Here is a 17,018-nt window from a genome sequence, read left to right as displayed (position 1 = left end):
CAAATAATGTATGAGGGCAGGGATAAAGGAGCCTTACACCCTTGTTGGGAAACACTGGCCAGCTGAAACAAAGGCAAGCCTATTGATTTTGGTGGGGCAGAGGTACCACGCCTGCTTGCACAGAGGCTCAAAATCTCAAGCGATAACAATGCCCATTGCCAAGAAGAACAGGAAATTGGGGAGCTCAGCTCGGACTTTTCTGGGCTGGAACCTGGCCCCAGACCCGCTTGGTTTATGCAGCCCCAGCAAGGGAGTTTCCTCGGGTTCCCACCTCCTTGTTCCTCTTCCTTGTTCTGGAAAGGGCACTGCCACCGAGACATGTTGCCAGGCAGGGATATTTTCTCTGTTTTCCTTTTCTGCATCTTTATCTCTGTCTGTGCATCCAGTCCTCACCGTATACTGCTGATATTGCTGAAGGGAAATCATTTACTTGGAGGCACTGATTTGAGTCGACTGAGTATGGTCACAGCAGGCATCTGTGACTACTTGATGGGATTAGCAGATTATGAGAAAGCATGTTTCACTGTGGGGTTCCTGAGAAAGGAAAAATAGGCAGGTGGATGCTTGGATCTTGGTTAAACTATGCATGAAGGCCTGATGGCCATGTCAGGAGAGCTGTAGGCACAGGATCAGATGGGCTGCTGCAGGTCAGGATTGGAAGATCAAGCCAGCAAGCAGGGAGGTCTCTGGATTGTCCTATCATTTACAGAGGATCAAGATTTAACTATTTATTTCAGCCAGACCAGGTGAGAGAAACCTGCACAGATCCCATCTGCACCAATTCTAGGATATGTGGCAGTGCTTGACAAAAGCAGCTTTTCTTTTGCATCAAATGGCTTTGTTGCAAAATAGCTTTGCTGCATCAATACAGACTGAGCCCCAGTGGGATTTGAACAGATGCATTCTGTTGTTAATGAAGGGCAGTTTAGAAGGAGCCAGGGGTTCACAAGTCCCTCCTGGTTGTGCCCTGAAGTCGCTGTGGATCTCTGCAGAGAACTGGGGATGTAAGAGAGTAGTTCTGCTGTGCAGAAGGATGTCTGGTCCACATAGGGTCAGATTTTCCCTGTTAGATATTCTCATACAATGTATCAGAGGATTCTTCTAGAGCTGCTTGCTTCTTAGGTGTCTGCAGAATGATGAAAAGGAGGAAAAAGAAATGGAGGAAAATTATTCAAAAGACGATGAATTAATTCTTAATAAGCAGACACTGACGTTTGTTCTGTTAGAAATGGCTATAAGCGATCCGCTGAAACGGAAGTCGCTACAGTGAGAAATGTTGCTCTGCCAGAGATGAACGTGACTAATCCAGCCCCAGGGATAAAGATGCCTCCTTCACTTGTCACTCTTCCCCCAAAAAGCTGTCAGACAGGGAGGGGAGGGAAAATTGGACTTGGTAAAAAAATGAATCACTTTGGATTCTGTGAAGGAGGAATTCCCTGACCTCCTCAATCCTGTTTCTTCAACAGTTGAGTCTATTCCTCACAACCATTCCTTGTGTAGACAAGGCGCTGACAGACTGATATTTTAAGCACTGTGTGGCACAGGCCTGCTGTAAGCAAGGTTACACAGCAAGTAGCTGAAATGCCACTGGGTGAATGAAGCCCTACCTACACTAGCATTTTCTCTGTTGCCACCACTGTAGGGAAACATTTTACAAAAGTGCTGAGTGCGGGCACCTCCAAAGCATGCAGCTTTAACCTCTTGCTACCCAAGCTGTCTAACAGTCCAGCGCGACAGCATGCAAATGCTGTTCTTTCAGGGACTCTGCCCTGCTTCCCTTTACAGCTCCCCCTCTATGCGCAGCATCCCACAACGGCTGTCCTGGACACTCCACAGTGGAGTCTTAGCCACCGTTCAGCAACCCCAGCTCCCACTCACAGGCCAAACCCACTGTCCCACAAGTCTCGCTCTCAGGGAAAACATCCTGTTATATTCTGGCACAGCCCGCTGGAGAACAAGTGTCCCAGGCAGTCACAGCCCAGGATGACTGAGAAGGAAGCTGCTCAAGGTGCTTGCAACAGTAGTGGAAAGTGCAGTCAAATTCTCCTGCGCAGAGATCACGGGGCCCTGCCACTCGCACTTCCCTTCCTTCTGACCAGCACAAGAACTGAGGACACTTGGTGGTGTCTGTTCTTGGTGTAAGAGCTCATCCCATCCCCTCTCTTTGCTTTCTTCTCCTTTGTTTCTCCCATCTCTGCTTTGACCTTTACCCAGCCTTGGCTGAGACTCCCAGTGCCAGATCCACTCACAGACAGATGCTCCTTTGCTCTTGCCTTGTTGCTTTGCTCCAGCTCTATTTTACAGACTCGGTGCCCCTCAAAGCAGCGGCTGAGTGGTGTGGGCCACACACAAGAAATTCAGTGCAGCCCAGACAGCTCCATGGTAAGGAAAAAACCCCACACATACTGCATCTCATCATCCAGACTGAAACATTTCAAAGGGGGCAACTGATAAAGGTATACAGAAGAATAAATAGGACAGGAAAGAGGGATTAGGACATACTGTGCTCCCGCTCCAACTAATTCAAAATGCAGCAAGAACACAAAACCGGGGATGCTGTCTTTTTCTAGTACATATGATAGACTGGGGTATAAGACAGCCTATATAAAACTACCCATCCTTCCCCTCAATGATCAGATACCTGCCACTGCCTTTGCTACCACCAACCACTGTGGTGCCACAGCAATAACTGCAGGAGGCCAGTGGCCTTGGGACCAGACCACATGGCAAGTAGCTCTGACACAGAGAAGGCCACTTGATTTTAGACCACCTTTTCCTAAAAGGTGGTAGTTGTGAAAATGCTTCAGATACTGCAAAATACAGTCCTTCATGAAACAGAGGGATGGTGCCAACGGAAGCTGGTGCCATGCTCCACACTGCACAGGCAACCTGGGGAACTCTCCCCAACAGAACGTAAGTGGGAGGAAGCAGGAGACATTTTTCAGGAACATTTTCCAACGTTAGTAAGAGTGAATCTATTTTTTAAGAAGATAAGAGGTCTGGAGGGGAAAAGAACAATGACGTTCTGAGGACAGGAGGGAAATGTTTCCTGGGGTGCCTGGTGATGCAAGTTTTGTCCCCATGAAACAGCTGATGCCTGCCAAAGGGAGGGTCGAGGCCTGTGTGGGCCTCTGGTCTCCTTCATGTGGTCCCCACAATTGATCTGCACTTGCACATTTGGAGTTGCAGCTACTTTCACTATGAGTGAATTTAGTTCCTTGCCTCTAACTCGTAACTCCCAACCCAGCAAGAAGATCTGAGCTGAAAACGTACCCACACTGCCTTTTCCTGAGCCCTAGAGCTGCCAGAGACTGTATCAGCGCAGCCTCTGTTCAGACCATCTTAGCTTCTGCTACCATGAAATGGCTCTCAGGTGCTTAATGCTGGCCAGGGTCTGCCCCCATTGCACAGATTCCTGTACCCCAGAGGACTTCTCAGCTGCCTAAATAATCTGGAAAGGGCAATAGTGGGGACCAGCATCTGGCCAACTCTCCATGAATGTCTGTCCTGTTCAGAGGAAGCAGCAAAGCCAAACCCCTCAATGCCTTTCAGCGTATGTCATACAGCAAAGCATCTGCATGAAACCAGGACTGCCAGAACTGGTAGAGTTGCAGGATCAAGGCTTCTGCCGGAAGAGGGAAGATAGGATACATGTGCAGCCCAGCTGGTGAGTGGATGCCACGTCCCGTTTTCCCCTTGGAGAAGGAGAAGAAGAAGAAGAGTGGAGACACTTACTGCCTGCTAGGGCCAGGTGGGTGACTCTGTGGGTTTTCTTCCCCCATGTGGTCAGTGCATAAGGGAACTCTCCAAGAACAGGGCCCCAGCCCTTACCTTCCCTGGAGGACTCTTTCTGGGTGACGGGTTGTTTGTGTTGTTCTCAAGGATAGAATAGACATCAACTTGCTGCAAATCCAAGCACTGCACAGGGAAGAGAGATGAGAGCAGGGGTCAAACAAATTACTTAGGTTTAAGACAACTAATTTCCCACTGGGTTGTTCCCCAACTCATGCCTGACATCTTTTAGGAACTCCTGCCACTTCCAAAATTTTGATGTTCCTGACCTGAACTTGGACAAAAAGAAAATCCTTTCCTCCTGAAATCTTTGCAATGCATCATCTTCCTTTTTCAGGCTCACAGAGATGGGCTTTGATGTTACCTACCCTGCATAAGGCAGTGGAAAACAATGCCAATGCCCCTGCCCCCCTCTGCTCCAGATTGTCCCAGCATAAAGACCTCTCTGACACATGAAAGGATATTGTGCACCATGGGTGCAGGTAACCAGCAGTGCTCTTGCATTGCCCAAGACTGTTTAGATGCCTGACACCCAGAAGCTCTTGCTCATGGTTATTCTGGGCACACAAGGGTGAGAAAAGAGTTGAGGCTGAGGTCCTGAAGCACAGGGGCTGTCGAAAATGGTAAACCCTACATTAGGCATGATTTCTATTTATTTTCTGGGATTTTTTCCAACCCAGAACTCTCCTTTCTTCTTAGAGTGAGCAAAGAATAATAAAAAAAGTCAATACACTCCCAGGCCCTCAAACACATCTGTGGTCCCACACAGTTACATAGAGAAATACACGCCCTACATGTGTGTATGCACCCGTTGGTCCCCCAGGTAATCGTGTCACAAGAGATGCGTGTCAGTTTGAGTGATGTTCCAGATCTGCCTGAAGGATCAAACATAACAATCAGGAGGACTTTTCCATGTGTGTTTCAAGGATGACAGCAGGTTGCCAAGGTGGCTGTTTCTCTGGCAACAGGAAGATGGGAGGAGCTCCGACCGCAAGAGGGGCAGATGGTATTAGTGGAGAGACTGCAAAGGAGCAAGCCACCCTGCAAAACAGAGCGAGGAGAACAAGCAAAACATGGGGGCTTGATTCTGGGGCTGCCAATCACCTGAACCCCCATCATTTCATCTGGAGTTGCAAACACTCAGCATCTTTTGGGATCATGGCCAGCAGGATGGTGGTTTGAACAGGACCAGGTGATAGAGGAGCAGCATTTGGGAAGAGGGCTTGGAACAAACAGGCACTCAGACAGCAGCGGCCCACAGTGAACGGAGCACCACATGGCCCTCTCATTCCCACTCCTCCTCTGGGAACAGTCAAATCATTTCACCTGTCTGCTTCCCACTCCCAACAGCCCGCTTGCCTACACAGACATTCCCAACTATGTGCACACAGAAAATCCCATTTCCCCATCCTCATTTCCAATTCTCTCTGTGATGCTCACAGTGAGGACTTCGTCCCATGTGCTGCACTCCCAGCAGCCTGGCTCTGTGTCCCCTTGGCAGGACAGGCAGCCTCTTTCACTGCTCTAGTCTGAAGCCACTCACAAGCAAGAAGGATCCTTTTGGTGTCTAGCCTCCAGAGAAGATTCCCTCTCTTGACAAGCTCTCTTCCCATGGAGGCTGTTGACAATTCTGGTCCTTTGCTGGCCAGTTGGAAAGCTGGTGTCTCCAACCACCATTTGCAAATTAATTACTTTTACTTGGTCACTGACCACCTGCTACTGTCACAGCAGAGACACACAGGCCTCTCTCCTCCCCACTGGCAGATGCCTTCCCGTCCCTGAGCAGTCTCCTTGGCTCCCTCATACTGGGAAAAGCTCCTGTGCTCTGGAACCCGTCTGTGCCGCAGAAGTTCTGTTTGCTGCTCAAAAAGCTTGTTTGAAGTCTAAAGCGGATGAAGTGAGTCCATCAGTTGATTGTTTTTTCCAAGCTGCTCGTTAACTAGGCAGCTAAGCTGGAAGACAGAGGAAAATACAGGTTTGGGTCTGGGCAGTGCAGTGAGGCAGAGCAGCTCCAGAGCTGCAGGACGACAAAGAGGTGAAGGAACATCTGGCAGTGTCATAGGAACAAAGTGGGTGCCCAGCTGCACCCTTATTACCAGGACCTTTTGCTACCTGCTGCTTTTGACTGCGTATACCCACCCCCAGGGACCATGAGATAAATGGTGGCACCTGGTAGAGCCAGTGGGGAAGGTGTTTGCTCTTAAGGAAGTTCAGCAGGATGGCTTTGCAGAAGGTCTGCTAGGATCCTTCCCATGCCAGGGGTGAGCCTTGCTGCTCTGTAGGATAACCCAGAGCATTTAATGAGCTGCACGCACCAGCCAGTTCCACGCCCTTACTTTGATGTCCAGTGCTGCCTCCTGCTCCTCCTGCTCTCAGCTCCAGGCCTGCAAGGACATTGTGGTTCCCTGACCCGACATTTTTCCAGACTCTGACCTCTTGCTTTTCCCCCCAGATAGCACATATGACACATGCTGGCCTCCTGCCTCATCCCCTAATCTCTGACCTCCTTCTTTATCTCATCACTTGGAGTTACTTCTCACTTGTCCTTCCCTTTTCCTTGCCTTAGCTTACCAGTGCTGACCACAGATTTCTGCCCTCCCCATGAATTAAGCACTAAGTGGTCAACACCCCATTTAACACCGACAGGTTTTTCACAATCCACCTAATATCAAACACAGTTTGTGGGGCTGGCTTCACACCATGCAGAGTCCCAACAAAATTAGCAGCAGGGCACCAGTCATCTTTCAAAGAAAATAAGGTTTGTGGACTTTCCGCTCCCCCCACCTGTCCTGAGGGCTCATTCAATGCAGGGTGACCATCCCAGGACTCTCTCCCCCATTAACTTTCCCCTTCCACCTTGCAGCTCCGTGCTCCCCCCTCCTCACCTTGCAGCCCTTCTCGTACCACATGGGAGTTGCTGCTTCATGCCTCAACAAGTCACCCCACAACAGCTGCTCCACGGTAAACTAACCTCCAGTGGGTGGGCTGGTACCCCCCAGCACGCAGGAGATGGTCCGAGGCTGCTTGCAGCTCTGCCAAGGAGGGCCGAGCCACTTTTACCCTGCACACCGGGCTGGCTAAGAGCCCTGCACAGCTGGCACTGGTGAACGGGCTTCGGGGGAAGGCCGGCTGGGCCAGGTCCATAGGGCTCCTGCAAGCACAGGGGCCCAGCCAGCTCCCGTGACTGCCTGTGCCTAAGGCTGGCTCTGCTGGCTTGCTATATTAGCCTTAGTGGGGCCTCCTGAACAGAACAACATGATGAAACATGTAATTAAGATGGAGCTAAGGATGCATGACGAGGCTGACTGAGCGAGAAATGGATTTGATTTTTTTTTTTGTCTCCTTGCAGAAATCATCCACTTCAGCAGGAAACTACCCATTCAGATTTTTATAAGCCCGAATTAAAAATAAATTACTTGATACAAACGAAAAGGTTTATAACCTGCAACCTCCTTTACCCAAAGTTTTGCTTTTTGCACAGAATAAACACATAAAATATATAATGCTTTCTTTTAAACCTCTAATCCAAAAATGAAAGGGCCACAAAATGGTGCCCCCCCCTGCAAAGTGAGAATAAGAAGAGAGCAGGCCCATCCTCTTTTTCACATCTGCCCACTATCAGGTCTCCTGCCTCCTTGGCAGAGCTTTGCTCCTTTCTGTAGTACAATCTCCTGATCTTTGCTTTGTTTAGTTTAAATGATTAATGCAGCAGAGCTTATAGGTTTTCCTTGGAGAGGCTTTTCCAGCCCTTATAGACCTCACAGTCAGAAGGGTTTCCTAATATTCAGACAGCATCATTCCCTACTCACTTTCATTTTATTCCTCCTAATTTGTCCCACAGATCATGGGGGAAAGAAAAACCCTTCCCTTCTTAGTAGAGCAGCCCTCCCATGGTACTAAAAGGAGAAAAATGAATCCATTTTAAATGGAGCTGGACGGGTTGTAAATGGGATTAGGGGTCATGGTTACTTGAGGTAGCTAAAGTCTGGGCTTGACATTTCAGGAGAGACACTCCAATCCTATTACCTATGACACCACCACTACTGGGCTCCGGGAGTGGGAGCAGGTGGCATTCCCCAGTTTGGGAAATGGAAGAAGGAGATCCTATGCAATGAAAAGGGAAATGTTCCAAGAAAGAGACTTCTTTCAAGTTTCTTCCTGCCCTTTTCCCCCCTGAGAGCTAGTCAGTCTGCTCAGGACTGCAGTGGTCCGTGACACTGACATCAGTAAAGGTGTCACAGCAGGAGTTCTAAACAGCTGGGGCTGTTGTGGAGAGCACTTCTCTCTCTGCCCCTTTCCTGAGCCATCATTCTCCAGCTGGGGAGGGCATGTCCTTGAGACACTCTACAGTACAAAGTGGGTCTAAGATCCCCTCTTCCTTCCCAACTTCTGGAGACCCTTCTACCCCTAACACCAGGAACCTTCTCTGGCCCCACACTTGCTATTCTGTGCTGCCACACTGCTGGCAGAGGGAAGGGTGCTGCTCAGCAGGGCACGGCGCAAGGCTTTGTCACTGGGGAGGCCGGAAGTGGGACCAGGGTGGAGACATGCAACATGCACAGTCCTGAGAGGAGCTAAGCAGGGCAGAGCACAGGAGAAAGGTTACAAGTACCAGGCTGTTTTGCAGGTATTGCTTATGTTTCACATCATGATACTGGCATTGTCTGTACCATGGCAGGGCAAGGAAAGGAAGGGTTGTACCATGATGCAGACAGAAGGGATGGTGGGTGATTCTGGTACTCACATCATAGACAGGGGGTGGTGATGGTGTGCTGGCTGAAGGGGGCTGCGTTTCTACATTCTGTCTCATGATATTTAGCTGGTTCCTTCTAGGGCAGAACACCTGCTGAGGACAAGACACCGAATGACCCATTTGGAGAAAACACCATGTCCCCAAACATGAAGTGAACACCAATGTCATGTCAAAGCCAACTGCTCCCACACCCCCTGACTGCTTCCACAGCAAAGAGTGCTGGCACTCTCTTCCAAGGCAGGACAGTCCCCTTCCTCACCACAGGGTAAAATGGAGGAGTCACACTGGTGCAGTGGAAAGGAGAACTGGGCTCTATGTGTACACAGAAATCACTTCCAGCACTGAAACTTAGCTGGATGGAGGGTATAAGTATTTAGCAGCACATGACAGTGCTGTAGTACAGGGAGTAGAGCAGGGCCCTGTTCCAAGTTTGTGTGTGAATTTCAGAGAGGCAAAATGCAGTGACATTTGGTAGGATTTAGCTGGGACACTTTTGCTAATACACTAGGTCTAGAGAAGAGCACCAAACCACCATTAATGATGACATATAGAGAGTGATATACTAATGCGCAAGTCCACCATGGAGTTGAAGGAAGAAGGTCTCTTCCTCCAAAACGTTTCTTGCATCGGATGAGTTCTTCTTGAACATACTCCATTCATGCACAGATAAGGGTTAGCCCTGCTCAGCAAGCAAGAGAGGAGACACAAAAGGCAGAAGGCTTTGCTAAGTATCTCTGTACTAATTCAGAAAGAAGTGGGATGATTATATTCACATCACATGAAAACGATGAACTGCTTTCCAGTCCATTAGTAACTAAGGAGGATGCTAAATAGCTTCTCTTAAAGACAAACATTTTTAAACCAGCAGGTCTGAGCAAGCTGTGGTGAGAAATATGGGCTGTGTTCTGCAGGAGGGCAAATGTAATGACTGCATGATCTCTTCAGGCCCTAAGGAGACCCCATAGGTCTGAGACTTGCTGGCCCACCTCAAAACCTAGAGATGCCAATCAGCAAGTCACGACAATGCCTCCCTCTTTATCCCCATGGAGACACTGTCTAGGCAAGCAGAGATGAGGGCCTGTCTCCAGCCTAGTCACTCTGCCGCTTTCACTCCTTCCCCCTCCATCAGACTGCCTGCAAGGTAAATCTCACGAGATCAGCAGGCCTGCCAGCTGCTGCCATTCTGTTTTCAACCTCATGATGTCTGACTGTGTGTGCTGAAGCCTGATGTTCCTTGGAGTCACAGGACTGTACCAGCAGCACAGCCTCCACATAACAATGCATGCAGAGAGTCTGCTGTCATGGTGGCAGAGAGCAGGCTGAAAGAGTAAATTTGAGGAAACTCTACCTAGAAAACAACAATCCCCTGATTGTATTCTAAAAGGCATCATTTTTTTTTAAGCCCGCCTTGAGGTCTGTGGAAGGATGCAGAGGATGCTATTTTGAACACCTGAGGGTGGCAGTACTAGGAGCAGTATGTTTTCCCCAAACAACAGGGATTCCAGTGTCATGACTCCAGAGTTTTTTTCCACAGGGCCCCTTTGTCATCCAGATCCTTCAGCCCTACTTTTGGCTTTTCTTCTCCTGCTCTCTACATGCTTTATTCCCCACTCCTGGCTTCTCCTTTCCCCTCAGCTACTCATCCCAGCTGCTACTTCCTTACCCAGCTGGTCCCATCCTGTGCTGGGTCTGCTCACTGGAGGGGCACTGTCAGTCCAGTCTTAATATCCTCCTCCAGCCTCCAGTGCTTCCTCGCTCTAGATTCCAGTCCCAGTTTCCCTCCCGAAGCTCCTCCTTCCAGCCTCACAGAATCACTGCTGTTGGAAGGTGCCTCTGGAGATTGTCTAGTCCAATCCACCTCTGCTCAAAGCACAGCAACATAAAGCAGGTTGCTCCTCAGGTCCTTGATTCTCTTTTCTTTTTTCCAGTTAGGTGGGACTTCTACACAGACTTCCTTGGGATCCTTGTCCTTACCTTTCCCTCTCAACTCTGTTTCTTAATGTTTTCTCTGCCACACATATTCCCCAGGCTCTGGTCCCCATCCCCTCCACACTGCAGATTGTTTTCTTCTATGGTGCCCGAGCCATGGCTCAGGAACACAGTTGCACACTCCCCTTGCTATCGTGTCATGCCCTTGAACCAGAGTAGCCCCGATCTTGAAAGAGGCTTAAAAACAGGGAAAGTCCTGCCCTCCTCCTGCCATCAGGGCTGCAACAGACGCTTGGATGCACAGGATGTTACCTGTCTGACTGGCACCATGTGGAAAGGCAGGTTCACAAGGACTTCTTTAGACAACTGAGCTGCAAAATTGACAAGAGCCACAACTGAGCATGCACAAACCACAATTTTCCAAAGACCTGTCACAAGGCTACATCTCCTTGAATATTCTCAGGGCCAGCACACTGCTAGTGTGACTTCTTGCCCTGTGTCAGATCTTTGCTCTAAAGCAGAGCATGCCAGAGTCAAAATGATTACCAGAATTTCTTTAATGGACAAATCAATGACTTGTTTTGTCTTTCCTCTAATCTTTTTTTCTCAGAAAGACTGAACTTAAAAAAAGAAAATAAACCTGAGGCAGACACCCAGCATGGAAAATTTCAGCGCAGGGACTTCCAATCCAGACAAGTTAGAAGCAAGTGAAATAAATTAATAGAAAGGGTCATGTCAGGTATTGCTTTTTATTTGGTTATAACTTGCCTTTCTTTTCCACAGAAGCAGAGCTGTTGCGGCGATGCTCAATGCAGCAAGAAGAGAAGTAAGTGTAACGAGGATTTTCCACCCATAAGAGGTCTCTATGTACCCCGTACCTGTAAGAAAGAAGGTAAAAGATTCACAGTGTGAGTGGAAGTTACAATCCTGCCGCATTTTTAACCCTGGAGAGAGCCTTGAGAGAGTTAAAATACAGAAGCAGCGCAGAATACGATGGCACAGATGCACACACCCTTCAAAACCTAGTCTGACTGAACAGCGAGCAGGGTGCAGCTGAAGAATCATGGAAAAGAGACAGAATATAAGCAGCCGCACTTCATGTAGATTAGAGGGAGGTGACATAACTATGAGAGCCAAGAAAGGTGGTAGTTAGAGGCTGGCAAAGGACTTTAGCGATAAGGGCAGAAAGACAGATGATGGAAAGTACACAGGCCACACAAACTAGCAGGGTGGGTACCGTAGGCATCCTTTGACCAGTGTAGCAAAGTTCTTTCATCATGGCTCTTTGCATTTACACTTTCTAAGAAGTTTTTCATATCCAGCATTCAGTAATGCAAATCCAGCCAGACAGCAGCATGCATGTCCTTATCACTTTTCTATAACATTCCTCTTATGACCTGGAGCTCTCCCTTGCTTTCCAGCCTGTGCATTAATGGAACAACCAACCCCTTGTACCACATGGAAAAGGGGGAGGGATTATGGTGAGCCCCTAACTTGTTCGTGAGCCCCTAACAGTGAGTGCCTAACCTGTACATCTGATTACAGCGAGCACCCTAACCATTGTCCTTGTGCTCAACTGTCTCTGTCACACTGCTAAAGGCCAAACCGCACTATCTCCTGAACACTGACGCCTAAAAGCACCCTCTGACCCAGTGCCCAGGCTTCCTGGTTAGACTCTGACTTTAAGCCTGCTGTTTCCAGGCAGCTGCAGCAGGGTAGATAGATAGATAAAAATTACTGCATCTTCATGTCCCCATCTTTGCACTGGGAACATTAGCATGGGTCACCTGTGTAAAGCACATTCAACTCGAATGGCATTAAATATTGGGCATAAAGTATTATTGCCACCTGACTTTATAGCATGTTTGGGTAGAGCAAAAGAAGAGCAAAGATTACCTTTTCATAGCCAGATCCAGCTGCTTTTTAACCGCCTGCCCTTCCTTTCTGGTTGTTCACTTACCTCTAGCAAGGACAAACACTCCTTTTCCCATTTTCTGGATGTTATTCCATTTGACCTCACAGTAGTATGTGCCAGTAGAAGAGGTGTTTTCAAGTGTCATGATTCTGTGGTCGTAAGACATGGTAGCAGTCTTATTCTCTTTTCCAGAAGGGATGTCTACTTTTTCTGACCTACTATAGATGAATGTTCTCTGGCCCAGTGAATTAATCCAGTAATAGAAGATTGAAAATTTGGTATATTTCGGCATGTAAGGGAAGATGACTTTACAGGGGATGGATAGTCCTTCCTTGAGCAGTGCAACCTGGATCGGGGGTTTCTGCTGTACATCAACATTTTCCCCTGTAAGAGTAATAATTGTTAGCAGTCAGTGAACATCACTTTAAGTCAAGAGAGGACTGCTGGCTGCCCCAAAGACAGGATCACATAGTGAAAATAACCGTATGTCAGGAAGCATGCCTGTAGCATGCAGTGTTGGCCCTTGTCAGAAACTGAGTGATTCAGAGCACATGCCCTGTGTGATCTGCCACATCTCTTAGGTAATTGCTGTGTGATCTGCGATAGCCTGTTGCATTCATAGGCTTCCCCTTTTCCCCAGTGAGCTCCTCTGTACAACGCCAGCATGCAGAAGGACAGGAAATTAAACAGGAAGTGAACCAATTTGCAGTGGTGTGAGACTATATTTACAGTGGATGAATAGAAAGTTATTTTCCAAAACAAACACTAGCTGGACATCTCCTGAAACTCCCGAGTTACAAACCTCTGCTTGGGTGTCTACATGTGCCCATGTGATGACTCCACACCAGTGAAAGTGCTATATGCAAGCAGGTGTTATCAGTGGGACTGTGTATTTCTGAAGCACAAGTGAGGAAGGAAATTGCATATTCTTCATGGGGGCCAGCACCGGGGCCATGAGAAATAAGACACAGCTTAACCACTCCAAACTTTTGCTGCCATAAATGGACAGGAAAGCACGAGACTCAATGCTAGATATGGGAACTACCTGCAGAAGACTGCAGATCTTAAGTATCTATACAAGACAGTATCTTAGGCAGAGAGATGGGAGATCATGCCCTTCATGAGATTCCTCCTTACACCAACAGGGCTGTTGAAAGTCATCTATCACTGCAATGATAGATCAATGTAGACAATGATGTCGGGAGTTACAGGAGAGGATGAATAAGCACAGATGGGGAACCACACTATAGTTCACTCCCTGTTTTGTTTAATAAAAAATTTTAAAAGCTAAGAGTGAACCATAGGCTAGTAAGGAACCCTGGGGTACAGGATCTCTTTGGCTTCCAAGCCAGATCTGGGTTTAACATCAGGCAGCCTCTGGATCTGTTTGTTTGGCAGCTGACATAACACCACATATAAAGCAACTTAAGAGGAAGACTGTGCAAACTATTGTTGTCTTTAAAAAAGGGAACTGGAAACTTATACACAAGTCTTCTTACAAAATGAAGGCTTCTTTCAGAGACATGAAAACAGAAGGAGGGGAAAAAAAGTAGCGAAAGTAGGGGATGGGCAGGCTTTTCCATTCATGCTTTTGATGAGATTCCCTAAGGTTCTGCATCTATGAACAGGCTCATAACAAGGCATTAAAGCTGTCCCAGAGCACAGCCAGGCTTGCTTTCCTTTCCTGCTGTCATCGTGCACTAATGCTGCATCGCAAGAGCAGCATCACCTCTGCACAGCAGGACTTGGCATCGGAAAAGGCAACTCAGTGCTGCTGAATGCTGAGCACTGAAGAAGTGTTGTGGGGGGCAATGGAGGGCATGGCCACTGTCCAGAAAGGACTGTTGGGAAGTAACATCCGTTGGGGAAAATCCTCTACAGATACATAGCCAGGGACAATAGCCCCAGAGTAAAGAAGAGCTTAGGTTACATCACTACAAAAAGGTTCTTCACTGTAAGAGCAACCAAGATACAGTGCAGTCCTAAGGAACATGCTCATTCTTTGTGAGTGCACAGTCCTGTGTACACTACATAGAATACTATGGAAAAAAGGTAACAGAAAATCCTGTAGACACTGTGGGAGAGATAACCTGAGCGGTCTCTTCTGGGCCTTATTTTCTGAAATCATTCATCATTCATCATCCTTCTCCTCATCTCTACCCAGCAGAACACACATAGATATAGTTTCTATACAAGACATGGCTAAGCAATACTGTACAAAACAGAGGAGAGATCCATCTTCTTACAGTATCCCAGGAGCCATTAGCTTGAGAAGAACATGCCAGGGAAAAAGCCAAACCATTTTATTTAGGTTATCCAACCCTTCTCCCATGTTTCCCCTTTCTTGAGGATTCTCTCAGCTTTGAAATGCTTAGAAGACAGAAATAGCAGCAGCGTGCAAATTCCTAGAGGGGATCTCTGGAAATTAGCAAAAGATAGCAGCTGGAAATGCTCTAATATGAACAAATGTGAGAGTAAACAAAAGGAATTTAAAAATGCTTTCTTACCTCCACACTGAAGCAACCAAATCAGCAGGAAGATGACCTTTAGATTAGAGGCCATGATGGGGGTCAAAGGCTGAAAGAAAGCAACCAGATACAAAGATCCAAAAGGCATAAGAGATGGGGGTTTGTCAGGTATTTCCACACCCGCGCAGCTGGTTGATCCCCTCCTGTTTGTGAAGGGACGGGCAGGATGGACACACACTGCTTTTGGCAAGCTCTTCCTGGCAGATGTAGGCTCTTCTGCTTTTCGGTCAGACTCCTCCCCGCACAGGGGCTCATTTCTCTGTACTATTGTGATGGTGTTACACCTACTGGTGGGTGTCGAAAGGTTAGACTATAAGCTCTTTAATGCATAGAGTTTTGTGTCCCGATGACCATAAAATATCACACGCATTTAAAGCAAACTTTATCACCTTCCACAGTGACCAAAGCCCCATGCTGGAATATGGAAAAAAAATGTGCTTTGACTGATGCAGATCAAGGCCATTTGAGGTGAATGCTGTCAAATTCATTGAAAGATTCAACTGACTCTGGAGCAATGGACAAACTTAAAATGTGGCACAGTGGGATTTTTACCATAATTTTGCAAGGATTTTTTTTACGCAGTTGTTTTAGGACAGCTATTCCTTATTATCTCACTGCATGGACCATCCAGGTTTTGGAATAAGGGCACCTTACTTTAAATTATCTTCATTGAGTGCCTCGTTCACATGGGGAAGCTACTGAGCCATGCCACAGGGTGTGTCTTCAGGGCAGAGTAGCACTGTCAAACTCCTTCTTTATGTGAACACTGAAGTGTGGGATCAGCTGTTTTGCCTTCAACACAGAAAACAAGTAACCAGCAGGCAGTACAGAGGAACAGTTTCACCGTCCCCCTGACTGCACAAAACTTCCCTCCGCAGCCAACTCCTCCACTAGGTCACTTTGGAGGAAGGCACTCCTATTCCAGAAGTGAGAACAACCAGACAGCGAATTCATCCCTAACAGCTGTGATGTTTCAGATCCACATGATGCTGGCTCTGAATCAGCTTCACGATGCAGGCAAGCTTTAAGAAATCTATTGTAGAGAAATCTAAGGAGAGACCTTTGAAGAAGAAAACGCTTTCTTTGTGGGACGATCCTGCCGCCTGTACTCATGAAGAGCCTTTGATTTTGTCGAAAGCTTGTTTTTAGCTAAGACATCTGCAATGCAACAGCTGAGCAGCGTCTGACTGAAAAAAAACCTGATGTCTGAGAGGTCTTCACTTCTCTCTAGGCAGCTTCCTCCTTTCGCACTTCTTGTGAGACATTTGCACTGTCCACAAGAAAGCACTTTGCTGCAATTCCAAGGGTGCCCGCTCACACGGGCTGCTGGGCTGCAGAAACTGGTGGGGAATGGCTGTGCTGGAAAAGACCTCAGAAGGTAGATGAGTCTGTAAAACTGCACATAGTCGAAATCACTCTCTACCAGTTGTTTTATCCCTCCAGAGTTTGTAGGAGGGAGGTTTGCTCCAAAGCAACCTTTGGTTTACAGCATCTTTCCTCCTCTTCATCCTGGGATAGATCCTCAGTAGAAAGAGGTCTTGACACAGGGGGTGGCATGCAGCTGCGGCCGCCTGAGCCCAGGGACGGCTCCGGCACCTTGCCGAGAGCCCTGACAGATGGGGAGATGAGCAAGTGGCTTTGTGTGGCTCTGTAAGGCTGGTGCAGCAGCTGCACTCCTCCAGGGAAGGTTTAGCTCAGATTAGCCAAAACCAACTCCTCTCCCCAAGACATGCTGACGTGAGCTGCACGGGGCTGGTCTCAGCTGGAAATTGCTCCTCGCAGGTCTTAACGCTGCACAGCAAGGACAATCAAGAGCAGTAACAAGACACTTGGGGCCCACTTGGTATTTCAGATATGTTGGCACAGATCAGGCAGCTGTGGCTCTGGGGGGCTGTGGGGTTACAACAGTGCATGGCAGCATTTCTCAGGCCTGAACAGCATCTCAAGGTAGTTGGGGCAGGGAGGGAGAAGGGGGCAGGGGCTTACTACCCTCCTGTGGAAGAACTCTGTGGAACAGTGAGGGCTTCCTTAGTTCTTATATCACACCCATCCCCATGGTAGCACGCAACTTCTTTGCAATTTCGAGCATTGGTGTATTTCT

General features: G+C 47.9%; 1 protein-coding gene across 1 annotated transcript; it reads right to left on the bottom strand.

Moving 5' to 3' along the window:
- Positions 1-1,066: 1,066 nt before the first annotated feature.
- Positions 1,067-14,951, bottom strand: NFAM1 (NFAT activating protein with ITAM motif 1; the record flags this gene model as incomplete). The annotated part of the gene is made up of 6 exons (XM_082006977.1): positions 1,067-1,126; positions 3,832-3,918; positions 8,537-8,635; positions 11,243-11,352; positions 12,435-12,773; positions 14,897-14,951. The coding sequence occupies 6 exons, from the start codon at positions 14,949-14,951 to the stop codon at positions 1,067-1,069; spliced, it is 750 nt and encodes a 249-aa protein (XP_081863103.1).
- Between the last annotated feature and the right edge of the window lie 2,067 nt (positions 14,952-17,018).

This window comes from Phaethon aethereus, assembly GCF_964289735.1.
Source record: "Phaethon aethereus genome assembly, chromosome: 1".
NCBI lineage: Eukaryota > Metazoa > Chordata > Aves > Phaethontiformes > Phaethontidae > Phaethon > Phaethon aethereus.
This window is presented reverse-complemented; position numbering and strand designations above follow the sequence as displayed.